General features: G+C 52.0%; 1 protein-coding gene across 1 annotated transcript in view; it reads right to left on the reverse strand.

Moving 5' to 3' along the window:
- Window positions 1-2,515: 2,515 nt before the first annotated feature.
- Window positions 2,516-15,719, reverse strand: part of LOC144729026 (uncharacterized) — a 29,502-nt gene continuing 16,298 nt past the window's right edge. The window contains exons 4-5 of the mRNA XM_078608858.1: window positions 5,238-5,645; window positions 2,516-4,552 (exon numbers count right to left, since the gene is read on the reverse strand). Coding sequence (XP_078464984.1) covers window positions 3,580-4,552; window positions 5,238-5,645 — 1,381 coding nt within the window. The 3' untranslated portion in view covers window positions 2,516-3,579. The remainder of the gene's footprint in view (window positions 4,553-5,237; window positions 5,646-15,719) is intronic.

Raw genomic sequence — 15,719 nt, forward strand, 5'->3', positions numbered from 1 at the left:
GATGAGGGTCCGTGGTTGTCCTGACTGGGTGTACGTTTGTTCCACATCTCAGTGCCATGTCTGGAAGGTGGTCGGCCTTCTGCTCCCAGCGCAGCCTCATGTATTGTAGGTCGTAGGAATTGAGAGCTGTAACTTGCGTTGCACTTTGAGCTTCAAGAGTCATTCTTTATTTGTTATAAGACAGTCAATATTTGAACATGTCCAATGAAACGGGGGGGTGTGCTTTCACCATTGTTGATGTAGTACACATTTGCCTTTTTTCATGGTTAAACATTCCTACGATTTAGTTTTTCATTTATGTTTATACATAAACATGTGGATGTGAGGAGTGGAATGCATTACTTATTATGCTCGACTAGCTGTACTACCCGGCTTCGCCCGGGACTTGGATCCACCACGCCCGGCCGCCTTTGTTCCCAGTGGCAATGTTCACACACCACACCAGTTACTCGTTTGAGGCTGAGTCAACCTAGGGGAGGCCCAGGAGCAGTTGAAATAATCGTTACCGGTGGTGGCCATGAGCGGGAATTGAACTCGGGTCGCCAGGTTCGTAGCGCAGCGCGCTAATTACTACACTACAACGCGTTACGCTTCCACATGCGCGGGTCACGTGACAGATTTGAGGTCACAGCTCACTTGCTGTGCAAAAAATATATGCATTATTGAGCTCCCCCCCCCCCAAAAAAAAACCCGTGTCTTTTTATAATTTTTGCATGGTGTACAGTCTGGAAAGTACCCACATGGCAAATTTCCAGTTTGTCGCATGTCAGGAAGTACGCTAAACATTTTGAACAGACACACAATCACAACTTTGCCTTATATATATGGACATTACCCAGAAAAGCCTAGATGGGGGGGTCCTGCCAGGTGTTTGCAGTAGGGGGCGCCAGTTAACCCAATTGAGTAATTTGCAGGTAATTTTTCACCGTTTGGATGTGTGGCCATCACCAGTTGCGTTGTGTGAAGACATTGAAGAGAACGTGGAGGAATGGGTGCACAACAGGGGGAGAAAATACAAAGGTGCCCAAGTTGGGAATCAAACCCAGAGCGTTGTGGACAAGGAGGCATGAGCGCTACCTCTGCGGCCACCCTACCGCCCCGATGAATAACATTGAGGTCAATAAAATTGTCTCGTGTAAACATCAGAGCTGGAAGAATGGAATGCAAGCCGTGGCAGTCATCTGTAAAAATGTTCTCAACATATTATTGGTTCTTTCGGTAAAGTCACGTCGAAGGGAAACAATAAAATAAAAAAATATAAAACTATTTTATTGTTTCCCTTCTACGTGACTTTACCGATAGAATCAAGAATATGAATCCCTGCAGTCACGAAAGCTTTAAATTAAAATGTTCTCAACAGTTAAACTATATTTTACCGGGTGAGGCCTACCACGGAGCTCTAATGCTCTTTTTCAGAAGCGGCCTGGACACAAATAATAGCTCAACAAAGTGGCTTATCACGTGGAAATTTATAGCAGCCAAATACTCTTAAACGCATGTTGATTCTAACTGTGGAGGGAAAAACTGGAGAACCCGGAGAGAAATCCACACGGCGACGTGGAGACACACGCAAGATTGAACTCGCAACCTCCTGTATACCAGGTGAGGTAGTTAACACCTTGCCACTCACCTGGGATGATACGCTCATGACAACTGGAATTTCTTTGTTTCATTGATAGCTGCGTGAAAGGCTTCCAATATTGGACAATTAGTGACATGGAAGAGCAGTCATTGTATATTATTCAAAGGCACAGTTATGCAGAATCTTAAAGGAAAAGTGATTCGGTGCGTGCATCTCAATCGACTGGTGCAGCTCGCAAACCTGTGAACGGCGAATCAGTGCCTTTATTACAGACCAAATCAGACCTTATTGGTCACCCCGTGCCCTTCATCCTACAAAGTCCCACCACATGGGAGAAACACAGAAAAAAACTTGCTTTTGCCTGCATTGAAACGGCTGTACGCCGTATGGACCTGGAAACTCAATTTCCCTGTACAAGAATACGGGGTAAGCCGCATGGGTTGACGGGTATGAGCTCGGAGCTGGCTCCCTCAGCAAAGCTGAGCCACTCGGCAGAGGCCTCGCTGAGGGCACACGAGGCGAGTGGCACGTCCATCATCACCGCAGTCCTCAGCCACTCATCTTAGCGGCTTGCAATGACAACAGTCCATTAGGGGGGGCCGTCTTGTCCTCGGGGTGGCCTGAAGGCTGCGATGAGAATATCACAAGCGGTGGTGCTGTGCTGTGCGTGTGTACATCGTCATTTTTACCGCTGCCGTGTGTATTGGCCTGTAGCGTGTCCTGAATAACGGGTGACGCAGACACCACGGACAACAAAAAATAATCTTGATCACACGTTCAGGGAGAGGCTGCAAAGCTCAGCTGGTCCCGTGCTGCAAATAGACGACCGTGATTATGAAGACAGGCCTGCCGCACGTCACCCACACTGTGTGTTTACAACAGACTCGTCCACGCAACTTTCACGATCGTCAGAAAAAAGTCACTCATCGAGCATTCGTTTTTTAGAAACCCCGGACAGTGCAAACATTTAATATACATTACGTATACAGTAAGTGCGTTACGTATAAGAATAGGTTTTACTACTGGTAGGATAGGCAAGGGGCCGTCAGTTTATGCTTTCCTCTGTTTACGTAAACATCGCAAAATAAAAAGCAGGAAACCGCTCGTGTTGGATTACATTTTTTGTAGCAAAAACGCGGCTTTATAAATCCTTCATGTTCTTCCCACCAGAATATCTGGTTAACTTTTTTTTTTGCAAATAAATAACTACTGCATGAAGGCCTCGATATGCACAGCGTTCGACACTGGCCAATAAAAGACTACGGATAAATGAGATACAATAAATGAGATACTAGTTACCTATTACTGTATACGTTATTGCAAAGCTTTGTACTGTGCAGAAATCTTATAAACAAAGCTAAACATAGAAAATGTCGGGACGTAGTTTTTAAACATTACTGCAGAATACACTTGTAGATATATCTGCAAGCAGTTAATCAGAAAGACTGGTTAAATAGGTGGACACTAAAAACATCTCGGGTTGACAACTTCACTGGTGCATGAGTCAAATGGAAGAATTCGAAATCACCGGCACGTAAATGTGTATTACAGGTCAGGAGAGATACCCACAAGGTACACATACAAATCTCAGGAAATATCTATTGCATGTAGGTCATGGATGGATAGCTTTCGGTGCAGATATGTGTTTTTGGGTCGTGATGTTAAGGATAATCGTATGGTCCAAAACATACAGAAAAACAATCATATCCTAACAATAGAAATGACTTTGCAAATAAAGTTGAAAATACTTTCGATGCAATACATTCAAAGTGTTAACAAAAGAAGTGTTTTGTCAAACACTGTACAACGTTAAGTAAAAGACTGATCACTAGCAACCTAACTTCTGGGAAAGCTAGGAAAACGTGTGTCAGGTCAAGCCCTACGGTTTATAGAAAGCGAGAATGCCAAAAGATCCTCCCACCCCCCCCCCGACCCCCCGTCACACACACGAGCGTCCACCGCGGGCACCGAGCCGGCCTCCCCGGCCGACACTGCCCTCAGTTTCCATCCTGGGCGTTCTTGGCCTCGACAGCCTTGGCCTGGTCCGGCTGCGAGGGCGACGAGCTGCTGTCTGGCACGGCGACCGCAGACTCCGTGGGCTGCTCCTTGGCGGCGGTCGCGGCGCACTCCTTCAGCTTGCCCTCCTCCGCAGGCTTCTGGGCGCCATCGTCCACCTTGATGGAAATGGACAGTACCTTTGGCTGCTTCGGCTCTTCCTTCTTCTTGGGCTTCTCCGTCACGTTATTCTTGGACCTCTGCTTGTAGAACTTGAGGTTGACCTTGGGCGGCGCGCCCAGGTCTGGCTGGCTCGCTTGCGGCTGCGCCTCTGGGGAGCTGCCCACCGTGGGCTCCTGAGCGGCGGCGGCGGGGACGGCGGCGGCGGCTGCGGCGACATTTCTGGAAGAAACCTCTGTGGAAGATGACGGCGGCTTCCCATCCTCGCGTTGCTTGCCGACTGCGGGCGTAACAGTTTCTAGCCTCGGCTTCTTTGGCGGGGGGACCGATTTCAGCAGCGGGTCTTTGTTTAACTTGGGTCGTCCGCGCTTTCGTTTAACCGGAACGCTCACGGCGGACCCGCCCGTTGCTGCCGCCGCCGCCGCCCCCGCCAGGGCGAAGGGCAGCTTCACCACGATGCTCTGAACGAGGGGGCTGGCTTGCTGGTCGTTCCGGGGTCTGCCGGGGGACCCGCGTCCCCTGCCGATGGTGCGGAGCACCGCCAGGGTGGTCCCCCTGCCACGGCCCCGCCCTCGGCCCCGGCCCCTCCCCCTTCCTCTCCCCCTCCCGAAACCCAAAGTGCCGGAGGCCGTTTTGGGAAGCCGTGGGAGTCGTGGAGACCGGTTACCACGGCCGTCCGAGCTTCCTCGCCCTGCCACCGTGAAGTCAAAGTCCTCCGGCTTGAGCACCACCTCTCCCGTTTTGCCAAAGTAACTCCTCAGCTCGGCGTGGGAGCGAAATTGCTTCCCTTGGGGGCTGCCAACGAGAGGTTAGACATCGCACGGAAGGTTGTATTTTAAAGCCACAATATCCATGGCAATAAAGTCGACCAACCGCAGGTGGAACAATAAACAAGCCGCTTCCCACTGGCAAGACTGCACAAAGTCTGTCAAGTAGTTGGTCGTGTTCATTTTATTGTTGGTGAGAGTGGCCGCTAGGCAACCCTTGGCAGGGGACGCACTCCCATTAGGTGTTCATTTCAAAAGCAAACAGAGTCTTATGCAAGAGCAACAGCACTTAAATAGTGACATTAAGTGAAACTTGGGTAGCTAGCCAAAAAAAATAGGTTGAAAATGTTTTCAACGACCAAAAGCTTACTTAAAACATAAAAAATCTCCATATAAATACCGACCAGATGGCTCCGTGGTAGAACCAACTCGCAATAAGGTTACAAATTCAAATTCCAGTGAGCAGTTGACCCATAATCCCTGCTAAAATGAGTACAGCTTTGTGGGTAAGTTAACAGTGGTCGTCCTATGAAAGAGACTGCCTGTCATCATGGGAATGTGGAATGTTCACCAGTGTCTCAGGGCTGTAAGCAGAAGGTCACCGCCTCAACGCTTTTTTGAACAGGAAATCACTTTGACATTAATGTCTCAAGGCCTTATCAAATGGCATCCTGTGAACTCCCAACACCAGAAAACTACGGGAATGCACTCACTTGAATATGTACACGTCGTACTTCCCCGCGGACCTCCCGGCCTTCCTCTGCTTCAGCCTCCTGACCCAGCCCTCCGGGAGCGACGGGTCGTCAAAGAGGGGTGGAGGCGGCCCCCGGCTGCTCCTTTTCCTCTTCAGGGGCGACGAGCCGATTCCGATCCCCTTCACGACGCTCTCGACGACGGCGTCCACCGAGTTGCCCTCGCCCTCGCCCTGGCCTCTGGGCTCGTGGATGAACAGCTTGTCGCTCTCCTCCTCCTCCTCCTCCTCGCGCTCAACGGCCCCGTCCTCTCCCTCTGCCGCCGCAGCCGCTGCGGCCGCCGCTGCCGCCGCCACCTCTTTGCCATCGTTGGAGCGCTCGTGGCAGCTCTTGTCCACTTTTGGCTTGTCCGTTTTTACAAATTCCTCACTGCAGAAACAATTCCAAGCCCACGTCGGACACTGTATTAGATCCTTCCGATGTGCAATGCACCGTCAACAAGCTGAGCCGGTACGGTACAGTCTGTTCTCCTACAACGTGCGTTTCCATCACGCGAATAGGATATAACGCGATAAATGTATTGCAACCGATTTTTTTATAACGCGGATGCGAATTGGATACAATGGCAGTCCTCGACTTCCGAACGCCTGACTTATGAACACCCGTACTTACGAACCATCTTCCATGATGGAAAAAAATGTAACATTGACTTAAAACACAAAATTGTAATAACCGCAGAATTATTTTGTTCAGAGGAGCGATCCTCAGCGAGATGCAGTGAGTCGGCCTCGCACTGGGAGTGTTTGCGTGCGTGTGCGCGAGCGGACGTGTGTGTGTGAAAGTTTCAGTGTGGGGAGTGGTAGTGTAGCGGCTAGCGCGCTGCTCTACGAAAGCGGCGACCTGAGTTCGATTCTTGCTCACGGTCTGTAAACATCACCACTGGGGAGACAAAGGCGGCCGGGCATGGTTTTGGCCAACACCCACTCATGTGCCATACCGGCCTTCATAAGTGAAACTCGCAAGCAGCACCTGCTTCTACAGTGTGTTACAGGCTATACGGGGGGGCCTGTCTTTGTGTGCATGCATGTGTGTGGGGGGGGGAGCGGTCGTGCAACTGTGAGCGCGCTGCCCTACGAACCTGGCAACCCAAGTTCGATTCCTGCTCACGGCTAACACCCGTGACGATTATCTGAATGGGACCTTGGCCTCCCCCAGGTCGACTCAGCCTCAAATGAGTACCTGGTGCGGTGTATAAACATCACCGCTGGGGAGACAAAGGAAGCTGGGTGTGGTGCTGACCACCCACCCCTCGTGTGCCGTACCCGGCCTTCATAGGTGCTGCTCACTAACAGCACTTGCCCCAACAGTCTGTTACAGGCTATACGGGTAATCGTTGTCGTTGGGGTGTGTGTGTGTCTTTGTGTGTGTATGCCCCGTGTGTGTGTATGCCCCGTGTGTGTGTATGCCCCGTGTGTGTGTGCCCCGTGTGTGTGTGTGTGTGTGCCCCGTGTGTGTGTGTGTGTATGCCCCGTGTGTGTGTGCCCCGTGTGTGTGTGCCCCGTGTGTGTCTGTGCCCCGTGTGTGTGTGTATGCCCCGTGTGTGTGTGTGTATGTGCCCTGTGTGTGTGTGCCCCGTGTGTGTGTGCCCCGTGTGTGTGTGCCCCGTGTGTGTGTGTGTGTGCCCCGTGTGTGTGTGTGTGCGCCCCGTGTATGTGTGTGTGCCCCGTGTATGTGTGTGTATTCCCCGTGTGTGTGTATGTGCCCTGTGTGTGTGTATGCCCCGTGTGTGTGTGTGTGTATGCCCCGTGTGTGTGTGTGTGTATGCCCCGTGTGTGTGTGTGTGTATGCCCCGTGTGTGTGTGCCCCGTGTGTGTGTGCCCTGTGTGTGTGTGTGTGCCCTGTGTGTGTGTGTGCCCCGTGTGTGTGCCCCGTGTATGTGTGTGTGTATGCCCCGTGTGTGTGTGCCCCGTGTGTGTGTGTGCCCCGTGTGTGTGTGTGCCCCGTGTGTGTGTGTGTGCCCCGTGTGTGTGCCCCGTGTGTGTGCCCCGTGTGTGTGTGTGCCCCGTGTATGTGTGTGTGTGTATGCCCCGTGTGTGTGTGTGTATGCCCCGTGTGTGTGTGTGTGTATGCCCCGTGTGTGTGTGCCCCGTGTGTGTGTGTGTGTATGCCCCGTGTGTGTGTGCCCCGTGTGTGTGTGCCCCGTGTGTGTGTGCCCCGTGTGTGTCTGTGCCCCGTGTGTGTCTGTGCCCCGTGTGTGTGTGTGTATGCCCCGTGTGTGTGTGCCCCGTGTGTGTGTGCCCCGTGTGTGTGTGCCCCGTGTGTGTGTGCCCCGTGTGTGTGTGCCCCGTGTGTGTGTGCCCCGTGTGTGTGTGCCCCGTGTGTGTGTGTGTGCCCCGTGTGTGTGTGTGTGCCCCGTGTGTGTGTGTGTGCCCCGTGTGTGTGTGTGCCCCGTGTGTGTGTGTGTGCGCCCCGTGTGTGTGTGTGCCCCGTGTGTGTGTGTGCCCCGTGTGTGTGTGTGTGCCCCGTGTGTGTGCCCCGTGTGTGTGCCCCGTGTGTGTGTGTGTGCCCCGTGTGTGTGTGTGTGTATGCCCCGTGTGTGTGTGTGTATGCCCCGTGTGTGTGTGTGTATGCCCCGTGTGTGTATGTGTATGCCCCGTGTGTGTGTGCCCCGTGTGTGTGTGTGTGCCCCGTGTGTGTGTGTGTGTATGCCCCGTGTGTGTGTGCCCCGTGTGTGTGTGCCCCGTGTGTGTGTGCCCCGTGTGTGTCTGTGCCCCGTGTGTGTGTGTGTATGCCCCGTGTGTGTGTGTGTATGTGCCCTGTGTGTGTGTGCCCCGTGTGTGTGTGCCCCGTGTGTGTGTGCCCCGTGTGTGTGTGCCCCGTGTGTGTGTGCCCCGTGTGTGTGTGCCCCGTGTGTGTGTGTGTGTGCCCCGTGTGTGTGTGTGCCCCGTGTGTGTGTGTGTGCGCCCCGTGTATGTGTGTGTGCCCCGTGTATGTGTGTGTATTCCCCGTGTGTGTGTATGTGCCCTGTGTGTGTGTATGCCCCGTGTGTGTGTGTGTATGCCCCGTGTGTGTGTGTGTGTATGCCCCGTGTGTGTGTGTGTATGCCCCGTGTGTGTGTGTGTGTATGCCCCGTGTGTGTGTGTGTGTGTGCCCCGTGTATGTGTGTGTATTCCCCGTGTGTGTGTATGTGCCCTGTGTGTGTGTGTGTATGCCCCGTGTGTGTGTGTATGCCCCGTGTGTGTGTGTGTGTATGCCCCGTGTGTGTGTGTGTATGCCCCGTGTGTGTGTGTGTGTATGCCCCGTGTGTGTGTGTGTGTGTATGCCCCGTGTGTGTGTGTGTGTGTATGCCCCGTGTGTGTGTGTGTGTATGCCCCGTGTGTGTGTATGCCCCGTGTGTGTGTGTATGCCCCGTGTGTGTGTGTGTGTATGCCCCGTGTGTGTGTGCCCCGTGTGTGTGTGCCCCGTGTGTGTGTGTGTGCCCTGTGTGTGTGTGCCCTGTGTGTGTGTGTGCCCCGTGTGTGTGCCCCGTGTATGTGTGTGTGTATGCCCCGTGTGTGTGTGTGTGCCCCGTGTGTGTGTGTGCCCCGTGTGTGTGTGTGCCCCGTGTGTGTGTGTGTGCCCCGTGTGTGTGCCCCGTGTGTGTGCCCCGTGTGTGTGCCCCGTGTGTGTGTGCCCCGTGTATGTGTGTGTGTGTGTGCCCCGTGTATGTGTGTGTGTATGCCCCGTGTGTGTGTGTATGCCCCGTGTGTGTGTGTGTATGTGCCCTGTGTGTGTGTGTGTGCCCCGTGTGTGTGTGTGCCCCGTGTGTGTGTGTGTATGCCCCGTGTGTGTGTGTGTGCCCCGTGTGTGTGTGTGTGTGCCCCGTGTGTGTGTGTGCCCCGTGTGTGTGTGTGTGTATGCCCCGTGTATGTGTGTGTATGCCCTGTGTGTGTGTGTATGTGCCCCGTGTGTGTGTGTGCCCCGTGTGTGTGTGCCCCGTGTGTGTGTGTGCCCCGTGTGTGTGTGTGTGTGTATGCCCCGTGTGTGTGTGTGTATGCCCCGTGTGTGTGTGTGCCCCGTGTGTGTGTGTGTGCCCCGTGTGTGTGTGTGTATTCCCCGTGTGTGTGTGTGTGCCCCGTGTGTGTGTGTGTGTATGCCCCGTGTGTGTGTGTGTGTATGCCCCGTGTGTGTGTGTGTGTGCCCCGTGTGTGTGTGTGCCCCGTGTGTGTGTGTGCCCCGTGTATGTGTGTGTGTATGCCCCGTGTGTGTGTGTGCCCCGTGTGTGTGTGTGTGCCCCGTGTGTGTGCCGTGTGTGTGTGCGCCCCGTGTATGTGTGTGTGTATGCCCCGTGTGTGTGTGTGTATGCCCCGTGTGTGTGTGTGTGTGCCCCGTGTGTGTGTGTGCCCCGTGTGTGTGTGTGCCCCGTGTGTGTGTGTGTGTGTATGCCCCGTGTGTGTGTGTGTGTGCCCCGTGTGTGTGTGTGTGTGTCCCGTGTGTGTGTGTATGCCCCGTGTATGTGTGTGTATGCCCTGTGTGTGTGTGTATGTGTGTGTGCCCCGTGTGTGTGTGCCCCGTGTGTGTGTGTGTGCCCCGTGTGTGTGTGTGTATGCCCCGTGTGTGTGTGTGCCCCGTGTGTGTGTGTGTGCCCCGTGTGTGTGTGTATTCCCCGTGTGTGTGTGTGTGCCCCGTGTGTGTGTGTATGCCCCGTGTGTGTGTGTGTATGCCCCGTGTGTGTGTGTGTGTGCCCCGTGTGTGTGTGTATGCCCCGTGTGTGTGTGTATGCAATTGTGGGGACTCATTGGCCCCCTTCCGACTACAAGCTTGCATCAGGACTCCAGGCAAGTGGAAATTTTAACAAAAATCCTATTTGTGTTACTTTATTTTATGTTTGATTTACTCTCCAGTATTATTTACAGTGTTACATGCCAATGTACAATATTATTATTTATGAGTTTAACAATGCTTCCCTTTGTTGTTGAACTGTAAAACATTTCATAACACCGACCGAAAAAGGCATTTAAATACGGTGCATTGTTGTGTTCCGACTTACGAACCGTTCGACTTAAGAACAGGTCTCTAGAACGAATTAGGTTCGTAACCCGAGTACTGCCCGTAACGTGATCGAGTTAACAGAACTACGTCACAGCGCAAGTAGGAATAAGCAGTTGTACGGCTGCCTCGGCGTAGCATCACGCAAGGCATTGGGATGCTGCTGGAAACTTGTAGATGCTACCCACGCGCCTCAGTCTTTGTTCAGCCTGCGTACACATCTCACGTGTTATCGCGGACTGCGCTTTGCCCTCTATGATATATTATTTATTATAACGTGGTTTTCCATAAAGCGGTGTTCTTCAGGAACGCAACTACTACCGCGTGACATGTACGCATGTTGAAATTTTGTCCCACCGCACATCGCCAACCATGCTGGGGGAAGGACAACAACCCAAACACAAAAAACCAGTTTGAAGAAATGAGTTTTCAATCTCGATTTCAATGTGCATAGAGCTCCAGTGGCTTCCTAATATCGGGAGGAAGAGCTATATGAGAGCAGACTGCACTTGTGATGCCCCTTCGCTGCTGGGACATCCAAGCTCAGCCAGCAAGGGGCCATCGTGGCACAGATGGTTTTCCGCCGGCTATTGGCTGTGCCTAGCCAGGAACCAAACCATGATAGCTGTCCTCACACGGCACCGGTGATCTGGCTCGGAGCCAAGTCGTGGAAGGAGGTGGGGAGGCTCATGACTCATTCATTGCAGTGACGCGGTACCCTATTCTCACTCAGTGTCGCCACCATCGACAGGCCGACTAAACCCGCTCTCGTTCGTGGCACGTCAGACCACATGCGTCCTTGTTGTATTTTCTCATTTGTTTGTCCCGATTGTGGCCTTGGTGTCACGCCATGAGTTGAAGTGCCCAGCCGGGCAGGAACTCTCGCAGAGCAATGTGAGAGAATGCCCCCATACAAGTGGACATCACAGAGCCAACTCTGAGACCCCTTTTAGCGATCTCTAGGCGGCGAACAAGAGGGCAGTACTTTCCCGTCCGCTTTACTTGGGAGTAATTTTTTGTCGCTGTAACAGTCAAACAAATTAAGTGCGGAACCAAATGTAACGCGATGTTCTTTTTGTGCAGTCACGGGTGACGGGGCTGAGACCAGCCATTCGTTACACTTGAGAACCCAGTGTAATCTCAGGTAACTGCCTGGATTCTAACCCAGGATTTCAGCGGTGCCAACACGGCTCCCTGACCTCTGAGCCACTCAGCCTCTCCTCCTCCAGCCACATCGCCAGGAAAATTGCAGACGTTGCTTTCGAGCGTTTCTTTTATTGCTCCCACGTAAATGTAATCTAAACTGCGCCTTTTGTTTTTTCAGTTGGCTGGCACATACTCCAGTTGTGTATTTTTAACGATAACGACTGGCTTCAACGCACAGCGCTAAACTTGACAAGTGCACCCGAGGCGCATCGCATGATGACAGCAAATCAGCGTCCAAACTGAAACCAGAGAGGCACGTGAATCTGCCATATTTTGCACCGCCTTCTGCCTTGCGAGCCCACGCCAACTACGAGCCAGGAGGGCACAGCAGCTCGCAAACGCGTCGCAAGCGGCGACTCCTTTGCTTGGTTGCTTTTGTCGAGGATGACCCCGACACGCGCGTGCACAAGCTACGGCGATGATGGTTGCCGCGTGTGGTTTGACGAGCACAACACCTCTGCTGCAAAACAAGCTTCATCGGAAGAAAAAAAAATCCACATTTTAAGCCACGAGACTATAACAAATTATTCAGTGTTAATGTAGGTTAACAGACATCGGAAAACCGTAATCCATCGGTCATGCCCTCCTTATGTAAGCACTTGAAACGTGCACCTAGGCTACAGTGAGCGATAATATAATTGTTCTTTCACAAGGCTAAAGGCTGCAATATTATTAATCTATATTACAAATTAATTGATGCGGTTTAATACGATCTCAGTTGATATTGATATCTTTAAAGTGGAAATCATTCCCCGGTGAAGTGAACTCCGTGTTCAATGAGCTCAGTAATCCAAATACAAACCTTACCCTCGTATGAGTAATCACCTGCAGTATTAACCAGCAGTATCAACAGCAGTATTAACAGCAGTATTAACCAGCAGTATTAGCCAGCAGTATTTAACCGGCAGTATTAACCAGGGCAGTGCCAGATGCGAACTGCAAACCTCTGCAACAAGCGGCGAACGCACTACTGCTGGACGTCACTGCCCCATCTGCTGTAAGAAACGGTACGATCCTATAGGGAATGGTGTGATGTTATAAATGCTATAGGAACCAATGTGATGTTATAGATGCTACAGGAAACGGTGTGATGCTGCCCTTTGCCCATGGCATCACACGTGCAGACTCCTCGAAGCAAGGCTGAGCAGATTCCATGTTGAGGTTTAAAATCTAGGAGTCTTGGCTTTGCCAGGTAATGCTTAATTTCCTGGTGCAATTGACTTAAACTCTTTAACGAGAACTACTGCACAGTTTAACCAAATTATACACGTCACTTAATCCGTGCCAGCCGGACTAATTTAGCCACTAAATATACATATATAAATGGAGGTACCCATACAAAGAGACTGATTAAGTGGAGCACAAATAGGAAGTTGGAACTTCATTCTTGCCCGGACGCCATCACCAATTACTGGAGATATCAAATGGCACGGACATCACACCTCGCTTACTAAATTACTTGAAGTAGACGTTACCAAGTAGGGCAAAGACTCGCCATCAGAGGGACTTCATGGTGGCGCACTGCAGACAAGCACGCGTCAAACACTGCGGGGCTGACTGTGCCAAAGACGTTATCTTCACATCCCGTCTGGATGTGTGCTACATTCATAACCACAGCCACGACCAAAGGCCCACTGACGAATTCCATCAGCAGGCTCTCCTCGTCTCGGGAGGTTCCCATCATGGGAGGTGAGGGGGGGAGGTGTCAGGGTTTGATGGCCGAGGGTGCGTGAGCACGAGGTGTTACGTGGGCCCCGCTCAACCTTCACCACGCACTGCCGCTTTGGCGCTATCGGTGGTCCCCTCAATAGCAGGGCCGCCCGGAGGTTCCCAGAAGCCCAGGGCTGCCATGCCCCTTATTCCACCGTCCACTTTGTTCAAACCTACATCCCATGTCCCCAAGGCAAAAGACCGCTTATTTTTGGGCAATTATGCATTTATCACAAGCGAGTACACTTATATTTGCCAAAATTTTAAATAGCAAACTTTTGCGATGCAAAAATCCTGTAGTGGAGCCCTCGTGTTTTTTTGTGAGGCCCGAAAGAAATTGCCACTTTTGCCTCCGTGCTAATCAGCGCCGACCCTAACTCAGCCCCAACCCAGCCCGAAATCAGCCCTCACCCAGCCACAACCCAGCCCTAACTCAGCCCTAAACCAGCCCTAACCCAGCAACAACCCTCCCCTAACCCAGCCCTCACCCAGCCACAACCCAGCCCTAACCCAGCCACAACCCAGCCCTAACCCGGCCACAACCCAGCCCTCACCCAGCCACAACCCAGCTCTAACCAAGACACAACCCAGCCCTAACTCGGCCACAACCCAGCCTTAACCCAGCTACAACCCAGCCCTAACTCGGCCACAACCAAGCTCTAACCAAGACACAACCCAGCCCTAACCAAGCCACAACCCGGCCACAACCCAGCACTCACCCAGCACTCACCCAGCACAACCCAGCCCTAACGCCGGCCACAACCCAGCCCAATCGGTACCCTCGTTCCCCTATGCCAGGGGTCGGCAACCAAAATAACAAGAAGAGCCATTTCTTTCCAATTCGGTACAAAAATCAGTATTTCAAGAGCCGCAATGCATCTGAGTACATACTGTACATACGTACATATCGTCAAGAAGCAGCCCGTAAAGAGCCGCATGCGGCTCCGGAGCCGTAGGTTGCCGACCCCTGCCCTATGCAATATCCACGTCGCGCCCATCACTGCGTCCGTGTGAGCCTCAACAGAATTCGCTACCACGGAAAGTGTAAACTATGTCGTGTATACCGGTTTGTGTATACGTACGGACAATCACGTCAAGTTTATTTCGAGCAAGCCGTGGTGAGCCTTTTCCAATCGGGAGCAATGGGGCAAACGAAAGTGGATTATGTTTTGCAATACTTTTTAGTCGTGCTATTTACATCTTTTTAATTAGCAACTAAAATGTTGGCTGTGCATTCTAAAGCTGGTACCAACAAGTAAAATTGGTCTTGTTGGTACCATTCTAAAGCTGGTACCAACAAGTAAAATTGGTCTTGTTGGTACCATTCTAAAGCTGGTACCAACAAGTAAAATTGTTCTTGTTGGTACCATTCTAAAGCTGATACCAACAAGTAAAATTGGTCTTGTTGGTACCATTCTAAAGCTGGTACCAACAAGTAAAATTGGTCTTGTTGGTACCATTCTAAAGCTGGTACCAACAAGTAAAATTGGTCTTGTTGGTACCATTCTAAAGCTGGTACCAACAAGTAAAATTGGTCTTGTTGGTACCATTCTAAAGCTGGTACCAACAAGTAAAATTGTTCTTGTTGGTACCATTCTAAAGCTGATACCAACAAGTAAAATTGGTCTTGTTGGTACCATTCTAAAGCTGATACCAACAAGTAAAATTGGTCTTGTTGGTACCATTCTAAAGCTGATACCAACAAGTAAAATTGTTCTTGTTGGTACCATTCTAAAGCTGGTACCAACAAGTAAAATTGGTCTTGTTGGTACCATTCTAAAGCTGGTACCAACAAGTAAAATTGGTCTTGTTGGTACCATTCTAAAGCTGGTACCAACAAGTAAAATTGGTCTTGTTGGTACCATTCTAAAGCTGGTACCAACAAGTAAAATTGGTCTTGTTGGTACCATTCTAAAGCTGGTACCAACAAGTAAAATTGGTCTTGTTGGTACCATTCTAAAGCTGGTACCAACAAGTAAAATTGGTCTTGTTGGTACCATTCTAAAGCTGGTACCAAAAATTGGTCTTTGGTTTTGTTTGGGGGGGGGGGTCCCATGGAACTATTGGACAGCTTTGTCGCTGTTCCTCCCGCCTGGCCTCCACAGAGGCCACGCTGGGCGTGGGGGGCACGCTCAGCGTGGGGGGCCACGCGTCCCCTTCCCCGTGATGCCTCATCACGACCCCGTGACCCCTGGCGGACCCCGAAACAGATCGCCGCGATATCTGACTTGGGATGAACGGCGCGGCTGGGATTCCCGCCCAACGCGCAAAACGTCTCCCACAACCACCACAACAACCAACACAACTACAACAACCACCACCACCACCACTCCCGTCAGAGGCGCTCAAATCTGCCCCGAGCGAACGGCGCCATTGACAAGGGAGGGCCCCCGTGGGCCCCCCACAACTGAGCCCCCCACCCCCCCAACTAACACCCACCCAGACCCCATTCTGAACAAGAACGCGACGGAGCCACGAATTCTACAAAACTCTAGAGCCCCGACATCACCCCGCTCGCTCACGGCAGCGCTCGGAGGGGTTTGGGGTGGGGGGGGGTCT

The sequence above is a fragment of the Lampetra planeri genome, chromosome 31 (assembly GCF_965212315.1).
Source record: "Lampetra planeri chromosome 31, kcLamPlan1.2.h2, whole genome shotgun sequence".
Classification (NCBI taxonomy): Eukaryota; Metazoa; Chordata; class Hyperoartia; order Petromyzontiformes; family Petromyzontidae; genus Lampetra; species Lampetra planeri.